General features: G+C 42.2%; 2 protein-coding genes across 4 annotated transcripts in view; both read left to right on the top strand.

Annotated features, from left to right (window-relative positions):
• Nucleotides 1-19,819, top strand: part of tmc3 (transmembrane channel like 3) — a 69,270-nt gene extending 49,451 nt beyond the window's left edge. Inside the window, exons 13-22 of one of the 3 annotated variants that reach the window (XM_078260189.1) lie at nucleotides 409-672; nucleotides 1,416-1,544; nucleotides 2,940-3,007; nucleotides 3,402-3,530; nucleotides 11,161-11,271; nucleotides 12,542-12,667; nucleotides 12,844-12,922; nucleotides 13,641-13,683; nucleotides 13,778-14,051; nucleotides 18,400-19,819. In XM_078260189.1, the coding sequence (XP_078116315.1) occupies nucleotides 409-672; nucleotides 1,416-1,544; nucleotides 2,940-3,007; nucleotides 3,402-3,530; nucleotides 11,161-11,271; nucleotides 12,542-12,667; nucleotides 12,844-12,922; nucleotides 13,641-13,683; nucleotides 13,778-14,051; nucleotides 18,400-19,399 (2,223 nt within the window). In that variant the 3' untranslated portion in view covers nucleotides 19,400-19,819. The remainder of the gene's footprint in view (nucleotides 1-408; nucleotides 673-1,415; nucleotides 1,545-2,939; nucleotides 3,008-3,401; nucleotides 3,531-11,160; nucleotides 11,272-12,541; nucleotides 12,668-12,843; nucleotides 12,923-13,640; nucleotides 13,684-13,777; nucleotides 14,052-18,399) is intronic. The other 2 variants (XM_078260276.1, XM_078260103.1) reach the window with 2 other exon arrangements.
• On the top strand, nucleotides 7,423-10,064 carry LOC144521453 (uncharacterized). The gene is made up of 2 exons (XM_078256004.1): nucleotides 7,423-7,512; nucleotides 8,395-10,064. The coding sequence occupies exons 1-2, from the start codon at nucleotides 7,423-7,425 to the stop codon at nucleotides 9,184-9,186; spliced, it is 882 nt and encodes a 293-aa protein (XP_078112130.1). The 3' UTR covers nucleotides 9,187-10,064.
• Nucleotides 19,820-20,109: the final 290 nt, after the last annotated feature.

Genomic DNA, 20,109 nt, shown 5'->3' with positions numbered 1-20,109 from the left:
CCATAGTAAACTTTGATGCTGGAACTATTTCTTTACAAGTAGCAGAGTATCCTTCCGCCCAGTACTTCTGTGCAGTGTCTGTGCCCGGCTGCTGCTCACCATGAAATAATTCCAGCACTTTACTCCCCTAAAACCACAAACAGTTGTTTATACTTTTCTGTTTGTGTATGGGTCAAATGAGATTGGAGTGAGTCAGCCTGCTAGCTGTCTCAAGTTCTGCATTTAAAACACAGACATGAGATTGATATGTATATCTTCTCATCTCACTCTTGGAAATGAAGCCATTTCCCATTATGTTGAACTATTCCTTTCACACCACAAAGTAGCGATTACATAATAAAATGTAAATAAGTTGCCCATAAAAAAAATGTGTAGCTGGGGATGGATTCTACTGTATCTGTCCCCCAGGTCCCAGTGAGTCCAGGTAACTGGTCTGACTCCAGCTCCTTTCTGGCCACCATCTCTCAGCCAGAGGTAGACAGCCTCTCAACACTGGTTTCTGACATCTCTGTCTCTGAGCATCACAACAGCACCATAGCGACCATTGCCACGGTGCTGGACGTTAGGAATAGCAGCATGAGCAGCTCAGGGAGCGTCTTCAACCAGACAGCTCTGTTTGAGAAGAACACCCGCTCTCAGCAGGACCCCTGCTGGGAGACCTACGTTGGACAGGTTCCCCCTTCTGATTGCTATACACTATGTTTATTCACATGGCATGTTTCTTTGTCTTTCTTAAATAGGAAGTAGGTCCAGTGAAAAAATTTAAAGGTCCCATATCATGCTCAATTTCAGGTGTGTATTTTGGGTTTCTACAAGAACAAGATTACATGTTTTAATGTTAAAAAAGACCAGACTGCAGTTGCTTGATATTGCCTTCCACACTTCCCCGACTGCGCTGACCGCAAGAAGCATGATACACGTTTAAAACTGGCCCCACTGACCTGTGGCCCTTTGCTGCATGTCTTCCCCCACTCTCTCCCTCCTTTTCTGTCTGCAACCATCCTATCCATTTAAGGCCAAACTGCCCCAAAAAATTATCTTTAAAAAAAAAGACTGCCTCCCCCTCCCCCCGTCATTTATACATACATTTATATATATATATATATAATCAAAATACACAATTTAAGCAACTGACAGGATTACATTTCACTGAAATTGTATTTTATGATTTCATGTAAAAGATAGATTGATTGATCGAAGGCTGTCTCTGCCTTCTTTTGACGTACACTCCATTAAGCATTATCAATCTGTGTGTCATTCTAATGTAAAATGCAATAAATTCATCCTGTTGCAAGTCCCGTACGTGCTGAAACACCCAGTCAGAGCCGGTTTTGGCCAGGTTTGAGTGGTGACTCATATAATGAAGTGCATATGTTTGTATATTTACATGCTGTATGTGTATGGTGTGTCTCCAGGAGATGCTGAAGCTGTCCATCATTGACATGATCTTCACGGTGGCCAGCATCTTGCTCATTGACTTCATCAGAGGGTTGGTGGTTCGCTACCTGAGTGACTGCTGCTGCTGGGATTTAGAGAGCAAGTTTGTAAGTTGTACACAAGTAGATTTTTTTGTGTTGTAAAATGACTGTGGAAGTTACTGTTTCGCAGCAAAGAAATAGCCTAGCGCATAACTCCAGTAAAACAGCGAATGGTATGGATTAAGCAAAAAAAGATATAAAATGTTAAATACTGAGTTTTAAAGGTGGTGGTAGGTAGGTTTTATTTTTTTATTTCTCTATTTAAAATAGACAACGCACATTAATCAACATGAGCACAGAGTCCAACATGTAAGTGTGCCAGATTTAGCCATGCAGGCAAATTTTCATCTGCAGTTCCTAGCAGGTTGATGGCTTGAAACATTAGATAAGCCACAACAATGCAACACATAAGCATAAAACAAGAACACATAAGCATAGGCAAGTAAAATGACACAACCACTATTCCAGATCATGATAGCTGTCAGGTTGATGGCATGAGAAAAACATAGTAGCAAATACAGTAGACACAGGTAAAAGTGCATAGACACACATTAAGACACCAACAACACAGAAGCACCAAGCACATAAGCACACACAGAGACACTGCTATAGCGACAAAGACAAACATTATTCCGGATTATGGCAGCATATTTGATTAGTCAATAACCAATGTTTTATGGATTTGAAAAAGGATTTGATAGAGGATGTTCCTTAGTTCTGTGGGTGTGATATTCCATGTATGGGCTGCTCGAAAGGAAAAAGGTGACTTTCCAAAACTACTTTGCCATGCCAGCTGTTTCTGAGCTAATAATGGACAGATAAGAGAGATGTATTGATCTTCTCACCCTCTCCACCAGAAAGTGAATAAGCATTTTTTTCCCCAAAATATCGAACTATTCCTCTAAAAGGTACCCTGTGTACCTTTCTTGTAAACAAAGTTTCTGTTTACCTACAGTGTTACTCACTAAAACACTTTGTGTGTCTCCTTGAGAGCCAACAAATGTGCTGAATGCATTTTCTTATGCCTAAATCATGTACAACAACTGGGACCCACTCATAAAATCATTGCTCTAAAGTAGAGCCGCAAAGATTAATTGATTAGTTGTCAACTATTAAATAAAAAAAATATTGGGATAATCGAATAATCAGTTTGAGTCATTTTTTATGGGGGAAAAAGTCAAATTTTCTGATGTCAGCTTGTTAAATATGAATACTTTCTAGTTTCTTCACTCCTCTGTGACAGTAAACTAAATATATTTGAGTTGTGGACAAAACAAGACATTTGAGGACGTCATCTTGGGTTTTGGGAAACACTGATCCACATTTTTCACCATTTTCTGATTTTAGAGACCAAACAACTAATCCATTCATCCAGAAAATAATCAACAGATTAATGGACAACGGAAATAATCGTTAGTAACAGATCTACACCACATTAATGCTTTTTCTGTCTTTTCACAGCCTGAATATGGAGAATTCAAAATAGCAGAGAATGTTTTGCATCTGATTTATAACCAAGGGATGATCTGGTAAGTCCAAAAATGTGTCTAAAATAGTTGACAGAAAATTAAATATGGAGAATATCTTTCTAGTTTCTCTGTGTCACCTTGGCCTTCCCACTGTGTGTAATAGAAGATCTAACTCAGAGTTAATAGTGTGGCCGGTGCTGACCAGTCTCCATGACCCTGTTTAAAGGAATGTGGCCCTCTGTAATCTCTCCATTACGCCTCTGTGGCTGCTCCACTGTATTTCCTCAAGTCATTTCAGAAATGTCGCCATAATGAAGTGAAACCACGAGCCACTGGATGGAATGGCTTTTCAATGGGGCGTGACCCCAGTGGCTGTGTGTGTGCGTGCTTGCATGCCTGCTTGTGTGTGTGTGTGTGTGTGTGTGTGAATGACTTTTCTCTCTCTTTCCTCCAGGATGGGAGCGTTTTTCTCTCCCTGTCTCCCTGCCTTCAACGTGTTGAAGCTGATTGGTCTGATGTATCTGAGGAGCTGGGCCGTCCTCACCTGCAATGTCCCCCATCAGCAGGTGTTCCGAGCCTCCAGGTCTGACTAACACACACGCACACAGCTGAGATTAAATCTGAGCCATTTAATGCAGTCATGCTGGAGGAGAGAGAGACTGATACTGACAGGTTTCTGATAGTAAAGAAGGCTTTTGTGACTCATAATTATGTTGTGCTGAAAACACTACGTTTAAACATTTCTGTTGGTGATAATATACATTTTGTTTTAGCATAATTTTAGTAGTCTAGCGTTCCTGGCCTCAACCAAGAAATGCAGCAACTATAGGAGAGTTGTTGGCCCTTGCAGGTGGTAATGTATAATCAAAGCTAAATACTGTCTAAAATGTTCAACACACACATGTGTAATTTTGTCTGGGTGAAAACACAGCAGTGGCTCTTTATTCCTGGGGATTGTTTTGTGAGTGACTGAGAACTGCCTTTGAAGAAAATGGAAGCGTAATTCAGAAAATGTTCATCATGCACAGTGAAAAACGTGGACTTCTGTCCAAGGACGTGGTTAGGTTAGTCAACTTTGACTCAAGATCTAGATAGAGCATCACCCATAACGTTTTCCAAACCCTTTTTGTAACAAATCTCAATATTAAAATCTTAAAAGGACCACCGCATTAGACGCTGGTTGCCATTTTGCATCCGAGGCAGGAACACAAGCGAATTGTGAGATTGTCAGAGAAAACAGGCCAAAAAAGGGTTGGCACAAGACTAGACCCGAGGTACACTTCAAAGTGTTGTAATGCTAACAGCAATGCTAAGGCCTCCTTCTCAATGGTGCTGTAATGTAGTTGGTGTTTCTTGAACTTTTTGGAAAAATAACAAATGGGTTGATCAATGCCTCGCTCATCCTCCTGCAGGAGGATGACATGATGTGCCACATTTAACTCTGCCATGACCTGGGCGAAGATTTTGGACATAAGTTTGTTCCCTGATCACTTTGGATGCATTTAGGAAGACCAAAAGTAGAGAAAAACTTAACAAGCGCGTTCACAAATCACACAGGCTTTTAATGAGCGCAACGGAACAGCTTCGGGGTAACGAGTAGCAGAACACATAATAGTGAGGATGTACTGGTTACCGGACTTTGTTTTAGGTAAAGGACCAACACAGTCAACAATAACGTGCTCAAATGGCTCACCGACAGCTGGAATGGGCCTTAACGGAGCAGGAGGAATTATCTGATTTGGTTTACCTGAGACTTGACAGATGTGGCACGATCGACAGAATTTCACAACATCAGATTTAAGTCTAGGCCAAAAGAAAACGAAGCACACGGTCGTACGTTTTCCTTATTCCCAAGTGGCCGGACATGCTATGATCATGGGCTAAACTCAAGACCTGCAAACAGAAAGGCTGTGGCACTACAATTTGGGAGACCAACTCATGTGTAATACCAGAGCTTGGAGACCAGTGCCGCATAAGAACACCATCATCAACAAGGTAGAACACAGGCTTTTCACACGATAGGTCCCCCTGCAAGAGAAAAACAAGAAGGTAAAGTAGCATCAGCTTCCTGTGCTCTGATCAGCTGCTCTCTCTACAGCAAGAGTTAAGGTTCTATCGTCAGGCTGAAGCTCTTCACAGATAGGTGCCTTATCATTACTCTTCATTACACTCTGGAGATGGACTCGGATCAGAGCCACTCATGAAAGAGTCGCTAAGATCCACCAAGTCACCAAGCTTTCGTGCTTGAGCACGGGTTACAGCACACACAGGAACCTGAGGCAAGTTAAGAACATTGAGTCGGGAACACATTTGTCCACAATCGGATATTCGATCACCTCAGGAGATGGAAAAACTTTACCACCAGCCAAAAATTCCCGAGGATTAAGTCTACACCGGCTATCGATAACTGAGGACGTTTGGTGATACTAAATTTGCCCGACACAAATCTGGACGACAACTGAATGAAGTGCAACGGCGCCCGCACTGCACACATTTTAACACCCCATGCCAACACATCTGCCCCACAATAGGTCTCAGCTGAGAGGGGCAAAATACCATCTCGAATCGGTTTGTTTAGCTCCAGTATCCCGCAGGATAGTGATAGGGACTTGCTTTTCCTCACCCACTAGAGAAACAAAACCATGCGAAATAAACGGCCTAAAAGCCTCATCGATTTGGTCCCTTTGAGCATTAAGATTTAAATTTTTGTAGGGTGTAGTATGAATGAGCCCTATTGTAGAAGCTGTTGTGGCATTCTTACGGTGCTCTTTTCAAGAAGATGGCAGGCAGCGATAAGATGTCCTTACTCATGACAGTAAAAACACTCCCTGGCTTTGGTGGCGGCGGCGACGATAACTCTTAGGAGAGTTACCCTCACGGACAACTGAGATTGGCTCCCTACGAACAAAGGGGGGAAAAAAAACACATTTATGAGTTAATGTGAAGTCATCCACCAGTACAGCGGCAGCAGCAAGGAATGTAACTTTTTGTTCATTTAGGTAGATAATCTTATCTGGGAGCCGATTCTTGAATTCCTCCAACAACACAAGTTCACGCAGATCACCCAAAGTTTCCACCTTACTGGCCCGACACCATTTATCAAACAGAGCGCCTTTCTCCCTTGCAAACTCTACATACGTCTGGGTGGCAGTTTTTTCACAACTTCTGAAGTTTTGCCTATATGCCTCTAGCACTAACTCAGGCACAGAGGACAGTGGCTTTAACAATGTCATAATTCAAGTTGTCTATGGACAGAGAGGTACAGACTTCCTGAGCTTTGCCCACTACCCTACATTGGAGCAAAAGAGGCCACACACTCGTCGGCCAATTCAGTGTAGCAGCAATACGCTCAAAAGCATTGAAATAGGAATCTACCTCAGTTTCTCTGAATGGTGGAACCAGTGCAATGTGCCTACTCACGTCAAAGCTGTCTTCGGGTCTTGGAGCGGGTGATGAGTAGGAGAACTGGCAGATATAGCGGCTCCCCGCTCTATGTCCAGAGCCCTTATTTTCAAATGCACGGCTTGCACCTCCAACTCTTGATCTTTCACCTCAGTCTCTCTGATCTGCAGCGTTAGCCTCAGCTCTTCCATGAGAAAGTTTGCCTGAGCTGCAAGGCCTTGAGGTGGTATTACTTGTAGTGGGGCAACAATACCAGCCTGTTCATCTGGAACTCCCGCTGAAAGAGCCGACTGAAACCCCTTTCAGTTAGCTCTGAGCAAAGGAGCTCTTTCAACTCCTGCTTCTTAAGACTAGAGGGCACATGCACATCAGAAAAGTTCCCCACCAAAATTAGGTCCTTCTTCTTACACCTATCCAATTTATCAACTGATGGACTAGTAGCAAAATCCTCCAATTGAAAGTCCATACCTGCGCCTATCACAAAAGAAAACTGCCAACCAGACAAAGAGCCCCAAGAAACAAACAAAAGTAAATCTCAGCCAAAACAACAACAGACGAGCCCCCAATTTATGTTACGACCTGATGTCTAGAGGTAAACCGGACGCAATCATAATGTGTGCCCCCCCCCCACTCTTCCCACTCCCAAACATGGCCAGGACAAAGAATTGCAAAGTAACAGTCTATTTATTTTGGAGATGAGGCCAACACAACAAACAAAACAATTCTAAAAGGCAAACTAAACTTACCTAAGCCAAAACAAAAGGTAAATAAAAGACAAGGCTCTAACCTAATCTTCTAATAACAAAAACAGGAGAAAAAGGGAACCAAACAAAAAAAGGACTTCTCACTCCTACCAAACTGCTACTAGCAAATAGTTCAAAGAAAGATATATTCACAGATAAAACAAAATGGTTGAAGGATAACAAATCCAAGAACTCAAAACAACCATTTTGACTGAAGGCTGTTAACACTACTCACAACAACTTGAAACACAAGACACAGGTTTACACAGGCACATGTTGGGAATGACAGAGTGAAGAGAAAGCCAGAACTCCTGTCCAATGAGGCTTAAAATGGCTGCTGTCCTCCAGGCGACCAATCAGGAGACAGCAATCAGCTCTGCTGGACCAATCCGGTGTTCACACCTGTTCTTCATTATCTGTGTACACTAGGAGAACAACTGATAGAGCAGGGCAAAACAAATCACAAAACATGACCCCAGGGTCATAACATGAGACTTTTGACCATGGGTTTTATCACCATTGATGTAATGTCATGCCATGACATAACATCTCAGATTTTTATATGATCTAAATAAAATAAAAGGTTTTCTGATCCTATGTCAGTGATACAATGCCAGTGTACTGTGGAGTCCCCTTCCTTGCTTCAGCTGCTGTACTCATGTCAGGAGATGTTGTGATCACTCTCACTGGCTGTTAAAGGAAGCCCTTGGGGAGCCATTTCTATTCTCGGTCAAAGTGTGGATGGTGAAAGGGTCCGACCCCTTGGGCAGGGTTGATGGTTCAGATTAGAGCTGTATATTAGACTTGGCTAATATAGTTCTGACCAACAACTTTTTTCATTTTCAAGATGACTTCTATATACAAAAAAAAGGCACTGCCATGGGAAGTAAAATGGCTCCTAATTATGCCTACTTATATATGGGTCTATTTGAAAATCAATTTGTGTTGCATCAGAGTAATACATTTTACTCAAAGATCTTATTCTACAAGCGGTTTATTGATGATATTTTTATTGACTGCACAGTAGATGAATTAATGGGCTTCCATGAGTATCTTAACTCTTGTAATAAACATTTGAAATTTACTTTGGAATATGATAAACAACACATCAGTTTCCCGGATATTCAGGTATACAAAGATGGTACGACCATAAAAACTGATTTGTTTCGCAAGCCTACTGATCGCAACACTATATTACACGGGGATAGTTTTCATCCCAGGCCTTTGGTCAAAAGTCTTCCGATCAGTCAGTTTCACCGTGTGCGTAGAATATGCAGCGACAATACATCTTATTCAACACAGGCTGTAGACTTGACAAAAAGATTCCTCAATAGAGGCTATAAACAAGACTGGGTTGATTCGGCCAAAAAACGATTTGATCAGACAACACAAGAGGAGTGTCTTCAATCAAAAAAGCGCCCTAAAGATCTAAATAAGTCCCCTTTATGCTGCGTAAAATATTCCCCACTGGTGTCAGAATTTAGAAAATCTATCTATAAATATTGGCACATTATTGATTCGGACCCTAGACTAATGAAAGTTTTTCCAGAAAAACCTAAGCTTATTTTTAAGCGTGCTCCTAATTTAAGAGATCGCTTAGTTAAAAATGACATATGTTCGCAACCCACAACTTCCCTTCTCAGTATGCCTGATGGTAACTATAAATGTGGTAGTTGCGCCCAGTGTTCGCATATGCACAAATGCAAAAGCTTTAATCATCCACACACTGGTAAAATAACATCCATTCGCGGTGCTATTACATGTAGCACCACATATGTTATTCATCTAATTCGCTGCCCATGTGGTTTAGCATATGTGTGTAAAACAACGAGAGCAATACGGACCAGAATCAGTGAACACAGAAGCACCATTAGAACAGGGGATGAGCGCAGCCCTGTAGCGGCTCATTTTAAACAGGCAGGACATAATGTCAGCGCCCTCAGATACATAGGGGTGGAGCAAGTCAACAAACTTCCTAGAGGGGGAGACCAGGATAAAAGGCTCCTCCAATGGGAAACCTTTTGGATTCATTATTTAAATACAATGTCTCCTCATGGTCTTAATGAAGAATTTGATATAAAACCATTCTTATAAAAAATGTTGTAAGATATTGTTTGTTTCTGTAAGTACTAATGCAGCAGATTTTATGAATGTGTGGGGTAATGTTCATTAATTCTTTAACTGTTTGGGGTAGCTTTATATATATGGAATTGTTTCCTCTACTGAATGTTTTTCCTGTTTTCTTTTCCTATTTTTCTCCATTTTTGTGCATAGTAACATCATGTACTTCTTTGGATATATTGTATTGTTAAAAGGCCCCCCCTCTTTTGAGATGTATATGTTTGGTGAAACCCTCTATGAAAATGTCATGGGTGGGGCTTTTGGGCCATTCAGACCTAATCAGACAAATTGAAGCCAGATGGTGTGTCAGCTGAATGTGAGGCCTACATATATCCCTTCATCAAATGTGTTCACCATTTGCCTGAAGAAGACCCAGCAGGGTCGAAACGTTGCATTTATATTAAATATGGGAGTTTAAAGCAGTGTTGCGGACATTACATTTTTTTCGTTTCAGATTAGATCTGGGCCATATGGAGAAAATCAAATATGATAGTTTTGACCAGATACATCCATGGCGATATTGTAGGGTTGACTATTGGTGCTTTCACAAAATAGTTTCACAGTGGAATTTTTGATAAATAATCACCAATAATGTGGATATAATGACTAAGTGGGTAAAAGCAAATAACAGAACAGCTAGAACAGAGTGGCAAATTCAGAAAATGTCATCACTTTACTGTAATGCAGCCTTTAAAACCAGGAAAAGGCAAAAGTATATATAACAATATCCAAAATTTAAGACGATATCTAGCCTCATATATCGATGTCGATATATATTGCCCATCCCTAGTTTGGATCCTCCAACTTTTCCTCTTTCAAACACTTTTTGCTGTATCTATTGAAGTCTCAAAGTCCCCCCAAAAAACCCACTAGATTCAGGTAGAGTCTAGTCTCGCATTGCCAGACCTTCCTCCACAGCGCTGTGGAGGAAGGTCTGGCTAGTCCAGACAGCATTCCGAATGTGGGAGAAAAACGTGCTCTGGTTAATTGGCATTTCTTTAAACCAATCATAATTGTCATGGGTGCCGGATGGCACCAATTTGCCTCTGCAAAATAGTCTCGGGAAGTAACTTGTTTTGGTGGAACATGTGTACGTTCAAAAGTTGTTTTAGTTGTGCAACAGAAAACTCAGATTGGACAGATAGTCTTAGCTAGCTGTCTGGATTTACACTGCAGAGATCTGAGGAGCAGTTAACCATAGTCCTCATAAATCAACCGGAGTTTAGAACACCAACACAAAGAAAGAGGAAGGTAACAGACATCCAGCCGAAAATAGTGACATCTGGCGGAATTTCCGGCGGCACGGGAGCAATCCCGGAAGTGGAAGGCAGAGAGTCTGATGCAGTTTATCTGTGCACAAAAAAGTTTTCCGAACAATTCCGAAATTGGACACTGGTATTTCCTGTGACTGCTTCTGAATCAGAATTGAAAGCTGCACAGTTCTATTGAGCACAGCTGCTTTGGGTTTAAAGATGGTTGATTTGCGTCTGTTCCAGAGGCAATTTTATTGCCACAACGACGTTTCAGGCAAGAAGCCCTTCTTCATCGTGTTTCTCAGGCAACCTCAAACAATACAGTTACACAGGTGTGGTTAACTATTGGTACCCACAACTAGCACATCAAATCACAAACATCGTCCTATTCATTTAAAACTACATTTCGATTTCACTAGTAATGCAAGCTAATACTTTATGTTCTGCTCATGCATATACAACCTTTTTCTTTCAACAGGATGCTTTTTAAGAAAGTAGTGGCCCTATTGGGTTTCCACCCAATGAACAGAATACAGTAGCCTAGGCTCATTTTCCCACATAGAATGTCTGCTGCATTTTGCAGAAAGAACAGATTGCTCTAAAAGCAACAGTAGAGCAAAGGTCTGAAAACAGCAGTAATGTGAACATTGCTAATTTTGAAATATCCATGTTCTTTTTGCCTTGCCTTTTTTAGATCAAACAATTTCTACTTGGCTATGCTGCTTTTCATGCTGTTTCTGTGTATGCTGCCCACCATCTTCGCCATAGTGAGATACAGACCGTCACAGCACTGTGGACCATTCAGGTAAACACAGTTTATATAGTATTAGAAGATGTGTGTGTGTTGTTAGAGGAACTGCTGTGACTTATATTCCATATCAATAGAAGGATGTCCCAAAACCTGTAAAGGCTGTCTGGCTCATAGACTGTAAAAAAAAAAAAAAGATGGACGAAGCTTTTGGGTCTGAAAAGTGAAGCCAATGCTGAAGCTCCTTAAAGCTACATTCTCTCTAATTTTGACTCCACTGAAAATAACCTTACTTCTCAATTGATTTGTTACCCCAGTAAACACTTTTTCATAATGAGTTTATGGCCTCAATCGCTAGTTTCAAGTCTTCTTCAATACAGACTGATGTTCATTTTGTAAATTATGGTCCAATTCATTTTGAGATAGACGAAAAAGCAGGGGATGCTTTAGGACCTGTCAATCAGGACAGAGGCTTAGCAATGCTAACCATGCAAACACTGTGGACATTAAAATAGTCCTAAACTTGTTTTTGGCGGTTGTCCGTGTTTTCATCTTAAATTTTCACTTTCTCAAAGTTAATTGGGACATTTTGGTTGCCTAAAAATGTCTTGTTTACGGTTCAGTAGCACCTTGTCAACCAAAGCTGGCTAGTTAGTGCTAGCGTTAGCTTGTGACTTAAGGGAAAGTACGGTATGTCGATTTTCTGTACTGTACATGCAGATGAATGGTGCCGGTACCCAGAGGTCTGCGTTTACCTGCCAGTAAATCTTCGCTGGATGACTTGCATCCGAAGGGTTGAAAATCAGCAACTTAACTTCTTTAGTGTTTAGCTTAGCGCAGCACCATTGAAACCATAGATACACTGGCTTAGCCGGGTCATCCTCTTCAGCTCTGCCCTTTTGTCCAAATATTGTCACTTCTGGCTACAAAATACCAAAATGGCCAAAATGCAAACTGGCTTCAAAACGGCAGTCCACAAACCAACCAATGGGTGACGTTACTGATAGTACATCCATTATTTTTACAGTCTATGGTTTGGACCAGTCTCGAATCGGGAAAGCCCCTGCGATTGTCGGCAAGAGCAAATTACCAGATTATCCTCTAGTGTATAAATCTGTTTGCATTTGGCAGTCTGGGTTATGTCCATACATTGGTGTTAAGGTTGCTGCAGATGACAATTATGTAGGGTGACCAGACGTCCCGAAAAATTCGGGACAGTCCTGAAATCCAAGCAGTTGTCCCGAATCCTGCCCTAATTGCACATTTGAAGTAGGAGCTGTTACCTGTTTCTAAATGTTAACTTAAAGTACTTAAATGTGTGTTTCAGTGGTCAAGAGAAGATATATGACATCATCTCTGAAACAGTGGCCAATGACTTCCCCCTGTGGTTCAGTAAAGTGATGAGTTACGTCACTAGCCCTGTCGTAGTGCTGCCGGCACTGCTGCTGCTGTTGTAAGACCACACACCACACACACACACACACACACACACACACACACACACACACACACACACACACACACACACAGACAGACAGACAGACAGACAGACAGACAGACAGACAGACAGACAGACACACACACCCACACCCAACGTGCCATCTTGACTGTTGCCCCTGTGTGTTTCAGCATGCTGATATACTATCTCCAGGCCATAGCCAGATCCCTCAAATTCACCAACAACCAGCTGAGAATGCAGCTCCAGACTGTGAGTTTCTGAGTTTCATTCTTTCATATATACCTTGTAGGACTGAATCAAAATATGTCTACATCGCTCTCAATCATAGCATTTGGTTTTAATCCACTTTGGTGGCCTTATATGACAGGAAGAATACAGTATGGAAGCTATGGATGTATAATAAGACCTGGATACAGCGTTCAAGGCAGAGCCCCGTCTGTCCTGTAAAAGTTGCTCAGTGGCGCATGAGGCCAAAAAAGTTCAACTAACGCGTCTAAAATGACTCGGATCATCGGCAATGCTTCCGCACTGTGCAGCCCATAGAGCAGGAGCACTAGAGACCTCCGCTAGTCAAGCCGCTACTTCCTGTTTAGCGCTCCGCTAACTTGAATGGCGATTAAATGATTCAACGTGCGGCTCTTCTAGACTTAGAATGTTATCGGACTGAATAGATCAAATTCCGATTTTGAAACGAATCATTTCGTGGGGGTTGTGATGCTCGAAAAAATTTATTCACTGATTTACAGACGTCTCTTTCACCATGTAAGTCTATGGGGAAAAAAGTGTTATTGGGCCAGAGGAAGTTGTAATTCCACTATATGGCCACAATATTGATCTCAATAATTTGATAAGTCGATTGACAGAACATTAATCAGCAACAATTTTGATAACTGAATAATCATTTTAAGTAATGTTGTAAGCAAAGAATGTGGAAAATAATTAACGGTTTAAAACTGAATCTGTCTAGGAGCGGACCGAGGACAAGAAGAAAGTCTTCCAGATGGCTGCAGGTATCTCTGGTGTTTATTCAGTTTTTTTCTGTGTAGGGTTATTATTTCTTGTCGTGTGGTGACCCTCACCCTGTAACATTTACTCCAACCCTAGCGAGGCTGCAGGCTCCAGAGGCTGCGGCGGACAAAAAGACGGATAAGCAGGAGAGCGACATCACGAGCCAGGAGGCCTCCATTCACACTCCATCTCCCCGACGCAACGGCAGCGTCACAAACTTCAACTCCCCTGTTCGTCGTGGAAACAGCATCCGCACCATCACCCAATCAGCGTCCAGGGCGGACCTGAACAGAGGAAGGGGGGCTGGATCTGTCAGAAGTCCAACAGTGACCATACTGCCCAAACACAAGCCAGAGCACGTTCCTAACAGGTCAGACACACATTTTATATTGATTTAGCCAATCATGTTGACTTAAGACAACAGGCGACCTCTAAAGCCCAATTCAGAACCAAAGATTCGCGAACGATAGAACGTCACAGAGAAAAGTTGCAGCGGTCTGAACCGGCCCATCCCAGCTCGACTCAAACTCAGCTGGTCGAGTCTCCAGAGGCTGGTTTTAGAACGTAAGAGATGTCACCTGTTTCAACAGCCAATAGAGAAGTCAGCTGGTAAAGTCAGCTACAATAAAATTATCCATAATCCATTTTATTTCTGTTACAAACGGTTAACGGAGGGTCAAAGTGCGCTCGCAAGCACGTACGGTGGAGCGTAGCCAGACAGTGACTGAAGAGAGGAAACGCCTTGGACAAAGCAGAGAATAGGAGAAATAAAACGTATGTTTGTCGATTCATCACTAGAAATGTAACTGTAGCAGGCATCTCACTAGCACTAACGTTATCCATAATCATATTTAGACGCAACAATCAATATAATTAGCTACAAAAAGCCTGGAAGTCGGAAGTTAGGACAGAAGTACAACGAGTCGTTGCTATGGAGATGATACACCGTGTCATCTTGTCTCATTGGTGTGAACTGCAGGTTTTAAAACGCTGCAGACCGACGGGTTGCAAGTACTTGCATGTTTCGGCCTCGTCGCGACTCTTTGGTCTGAACTGGGCTTTATGTGATGGATGCAACTTTATTGGTTAGGATTTTTTTTATTTTTTATTGTTCAGTAGTGAAGATATTGCCGATGTAATCGATAGGACTGATAATGACTGATCTTAAAAGTTACGCTTTCCTAAAGCAGCACTTAAGAGCGAGTGCACGTGCATTACGTTAAGAGCTTCTTTTTTTAAATTAACAGCTTTTTATTTTGTTTTCAACAAAACACAAAACATACAGCTCACAACGTGAACACATCCCCTCCCCCCCACTCATCATCACCACTTCCTTAGACAAAAATGAAGACAAGATGAAATAACTATAAAATTCAAGACAATGCAAATAACAAAATAGACAACTGTAAACCAAATAAACATATTATGTATATGTGATTAAAAAAATAAGCACATAGTAAACCCGTCTCCACAGTACATCTGGCAAACAGTTTATATGACATCTTTTCAACCGCCGCCACCTTAGCCAACTCACAAGCCTACTCCTGGATTGACGGCACCCCTTCATTCCTCCATCCCCTTAAATTAATCATCATTAAACTAGTCTGGACCCAGCTTCTTATGTGCTTATCCATCCCGCTTAGGATTGACCCATCTCCCAGAACAATTAATCTCGGGCTGAATGGAACCTGGGTCCCTGCAATCCAAAAATAGGTTATCATGTATCCCAGTCCAAAATTCCTGGACCTTATCACAGGACCATAGGACATGAAGTAATTGGCCATCCTCTGTCTTTCATTTCCAACAATTTGGTGTGTCTTTCAGATCAAGTCTGAACAATCTGGAGGGAGTCCAATAGAAGCGATGCATAATCTTGAACTGAATGAGGCGCACCCTCTCATTGCGTATTCTGTCCCACTCCTCATTATCCAGTGTAATACTCAGATCCCTTTTCAATGTCTTTTTGAGGGCTGACCAAGATCCATCCCCCAGGTTCTGCATAAGCATAGAATCATACCCAGAAGCCTCATGACCTTTTACATATTTCATGAACACCTTATCTAAAGATTCTGCTGCTGTACTCGATCCAACAGATGGCAAAGTTGCAAATATCTAAAATATTGAAACCTAGGGATTCCAAATTGCTGTACCACATCCTCAAAGGATGTCACGTTAAGAGCTTCTTAATATCGGCTGTGTATGGTGCTGAAGATGATGCGGAATGGTGTTGAAAACAATACAATGAAATGTTTTTTACCTGGAATTGTTCGGTATGAAAACAAAACTTATTGTGCAGTAAACAGTTTACAGCTTGCTGGCCTTTATAATTCATGTTTCGAGGTCAAAGTCAGTTAAAGAAGGCAACTTTGATTGATTACGCTGCTGCTGGAGACAGATGTTACCACTAAGCTCATTCTAAACCTAAAATAAAGCAGTAATGGTTCCTATCGATTTCAATAAAAATTTAAGAGTAAAACAGAAGTCTTTGGTTCCTCCTGCAGGTTCCAGAGCTTCTTAAGATGCTTTTTCATTAATCATTTTTAAGATCTGCAGTTGCAATGCTTTGGGAAACACCTTTTAAATAATAATAATAATAATAATAATAATAATAATAATAATACGTTTTATTTATATAGCGCTTTTCATGGTACTCAAAGACACTTTACAGTAAAAACCAGCACATATATCACATTAAATACAGATAAGCAATAAAACCAACACATGAAACAAGCATGTATGGGTAGGGAGTTCCAGAGGGAGGGGCTGCAATGGTGAAAGCTCTGTCACCCCAGGTACGGTGCATGGTCCTGAGTGGTGGGTAGAGGAGGTTTGCGTCAGAGGAGCGGAGGTTACGGGGGGGGTTCGTGGCGGTGGAGCAGGTCTGTGAGGTAGGAAGGAGCCTGGTTATGGAGGGCTTTGTGGGTGAGGAGGACTTAAACTGGATGCGTTGGGAAACAGGGAGCCAGTGGAGGCTCAGAAGGACAGGAGTGATGTGATCACGGGAATGGGTGTGGGTGAGGAGACGGACAACAGAGTTTTGGATGTATTGGAGTTTATTTAAGGCTTTTGCAGGTGACCCATAGAGGATGCTGTTGCGGAAGTCAATTCTGGAATTGATGAAGGCGTGAATCAAAGTTTTGGCAGCAGAGAAGGTGAGTGATGGGCGGAGACGGGCAATTTTTGAGATGAAAGGAGGCACTTCTGGGTATTTGGTTGATGTGATTTTCAAAAGTGAGGTTGCTGTCGAAGATGACTCCCAGGTTGCGGATGTGTGGGGATGGAGACAGTGTGGGGTTGTTGACAGTGAGACCGAAGTTATGGGTGTTCTTTGTGAGGGATTTTGGGCCAATGAGCTGATGCTCATCGGCCCGAAATTTACAATAAATCCGACTTAATTGTCGGATTTATTGTAGTTGAGTTGAAGGAAGTTGGTTTGCATCCAGGTTTGAATATCGGTGAGGCAGTTGGTCAGGGTGGAGGATTTAGCTGTGGTGATGGATATGGTAGAGCTGTAGATCTGGACATCATCGGCATAGCAGTGGAAGTGAAGACCATGTTTGCGTATGATATTTCCAAGTGGCAGGATGTAAAGGATGAAAAGGAGAGGACCAAGCACCGAACCTTGGGGGACACCTTGTGACAGAGGAGCAATGGAGGAGGTGCAGTTGTTGATGTGTATGAACTGTTGTCGGTTGGTGAGATAGGAACGGAGCCAGGAGAGTGCGGTGCCACTGATGTTGCAGTAGGTTTCCAGTCGAGACAAGAGGATTGAGTGGTTAATGGTGTCGAAATAAGGCCCTGCCCAACAGCTGAATATCCACCAGCTATTGGTCAGTAACACTCAACAATATTGGTCTGTAAAATACCCATGTCACAGTTGGTCTTTTTGAACAGCTTAAAGACATAATTTATTTTTTCAAACATACAAATGCTAGTGTTTCTTAGTTTAGGAAATCATGTTTGTCCAAGTGTAAATAGTGGGCCACATATGCCAACAGCAAAGTTTGCAGTCGGGCCAACTCTGAATTGAATTAACACACTTGATTAATGTAAATGAGCTTCAGCTGACTTCATTTGATAGTGACAGTTGTAACTGTAGCCACCAAAACTAAAACTTTCCTTCTTGCAGCAGATGGTTAATAATGTTAATTAAATTAAAATTATGACTCCTGTTATCTGAAAAATTAAACTCTTAAAAAATATAGCCATTTTGATTTAAAAGTGATCCATTGTTCAGCCCTAATTACTTACTTACTTTCGTATTAACCTCGGTTTTCTAAATGCTGTCTCAGTTTCTTTTCCATTATGAAGAATAATATTCTGTGGGAAGCACTGACTACTTGTAAGTTGTGTAATGTTTTTTGGCATGAAAACTGGAGCTAAATGACTATATCAGCACTATTTTGCATGTGTAAGACCATTTTGTACAAATAGCATTTATTATGCATTACATCACTGCTGTGCTGACCAATATACATATCATAAGTTTGTTATTTTTGTGTTTTTTCAAGCTTCCTCATTTCAGTACTTTTAACAGTCTTTACCCATCTCAGTGCACATCATGTCTCCTATATTTTTTTCTAAATTATGTGTTGCAATGCAGTGCAAGCATTTCAAATAAGACCATGCTTTTTAATAACATCATGATAACATACCAATAATATTACATAATGATATGCCATATACAAGCTCATTCTGATGTGTCTTTCTCATAACAGGCCCCCGCCCTTCTTTGGTCGCCCTAGTGGGACCTGCAGGTCCATGTCCTACCACCACATGGTGTACAATCCCCCAGCTCGCTATTCTGACAAGATCCACTCTGACCCCCTGTACAGGAAGACCATACGCTCCATACATCCGGTCGAGGCTGCTGGGATCATCACTGCGCAGAGTTATGGAGGACGGCGCGGCCCCACCACCCGCTATGTGATCGTCAACGAGCACGACTCCCGGAAGAAGCTGCTGCGCTCGGCCACACGGGTCCCGCGCCATTACCTCATGGAGGAGCCCGCAGAGATCCTGGAGCTGTACCCACGCAACTTCAAGCGCTACCCGCCGCGCACTGCTCACCGCCAACCACATCCTCACCGGCCCCAGCCATCGCAGCCACATCTGAGCGAAGAGGAAGAGGAGGAGGATAAGGGAAAAGGTAGGAGAAGGATGTCGCTGGGGAAGACTCATCGGCCCCGTTCCCTCTCTGACCTCCACCAGCCAGCGCACTTCTACATCGGGGACCGCGGGGAGAGCCACGCGTCAATGGCTAAAGACAGCCACACTGCTCGAGGAAGATGTGGAGCGCAGGAAAGGGATGAAGAGGAGGAGGATGTTGAAATGGACTGGGGCGGTTTAGAGTCACACTCCCAGTCCCAGACCAGTTTGAGAGGAGCAGACTCTCTGCTTGTGCGAAGCAGGCGTCACATCCATTCCCCAGGAAGACACTGTCAGTCCCCAGCCCGGACCAGGCACATGGAGGCTTATGTGAAGCCCAAGACGAGACCGAAGCTGGAGACCCCTCTGACCGAGTCCGACTCGGCATCCCTGGCCTCCAGCAGTGACCAGCAGAACAGCAGCACTGACCAGTACATTCAGGTCATCCACAACAAGGAGCACTATCTCAAGTCCGATGCTAGGCAAGGAAAGCTTGCCAATAAGAAGTCCAAAACCAGCTGTGATCTAAATGTCAATGAGTCCAATGACCTGGTCTGCTCCAATGTATGACATCTCCTTTGCTAAAATGATGTATTCTGTTCAAATGTTTTTCGAAATATGATAGAAATATACACTTAGTGTTATTAAAACTTTGCATTGAAAGCACAGAAAATATATTATTACAGTATAAATGTTATTTCTTTCCCCTATGTGTGTTGTCTTGTATCATTTTGAAACAGCTGTCAGCACGTGTTAGTATTGCAATGTGTATATTCAAACCATACTACACTGACGCTATTAGTGTAACATCAGCTATGAACACAAATACAGTTTACATAATTACACTTGCTTCCCATACAATCAGCATATAATAGTAATCTCCCATTGATCAGACACTGAGGGCCCTATTGTAACAATCTAAGCGAACGGTGTGAAGCACATGGTGCAGGTGCATTTAGGCCGTGTCCAAATCCACTTTTGCTAGTTTGATGGTGGAAAAAAATGGTTCAAAAGGGTTGTACTTAGTGTCTTCATTAATTCATAGGTGTGTTGTTGGTGTAACATGCAATAAACCAATCAGAATGTCATCTCCCATTCCCTTTAAAAGCCAGGGGCGTTTGTACCTTGGCACATTGATAGTATGATGGCGGATTTGCACCAATCTTTTGCATGTTTGTGTGCTGCTGCGCTTCCCTGTGTGTATGTAACAAGCATAGTGTGCACACGCTGTGCATTAGCCTAGTCACATTTTACTAATGTGCTGTTAAAATAACAATGAA

The sequence above is a fragment of the Sander vitreus genome, chromosome 1, assembly GCF_031162955.1.
Source record: "Sander vitreus isolate 19-12246 chromosome 1, sanVit1, whole genome shotgun sequence".
Lineage (NCBI taxonomy): Eukaryota > Metazoa > Chordata > Actinopteri > Perciformes > Percidae > Sander > Sander vitreus.
This window is presented reverse-complemented; position numbering and strand designations above follow the sequence as displayed.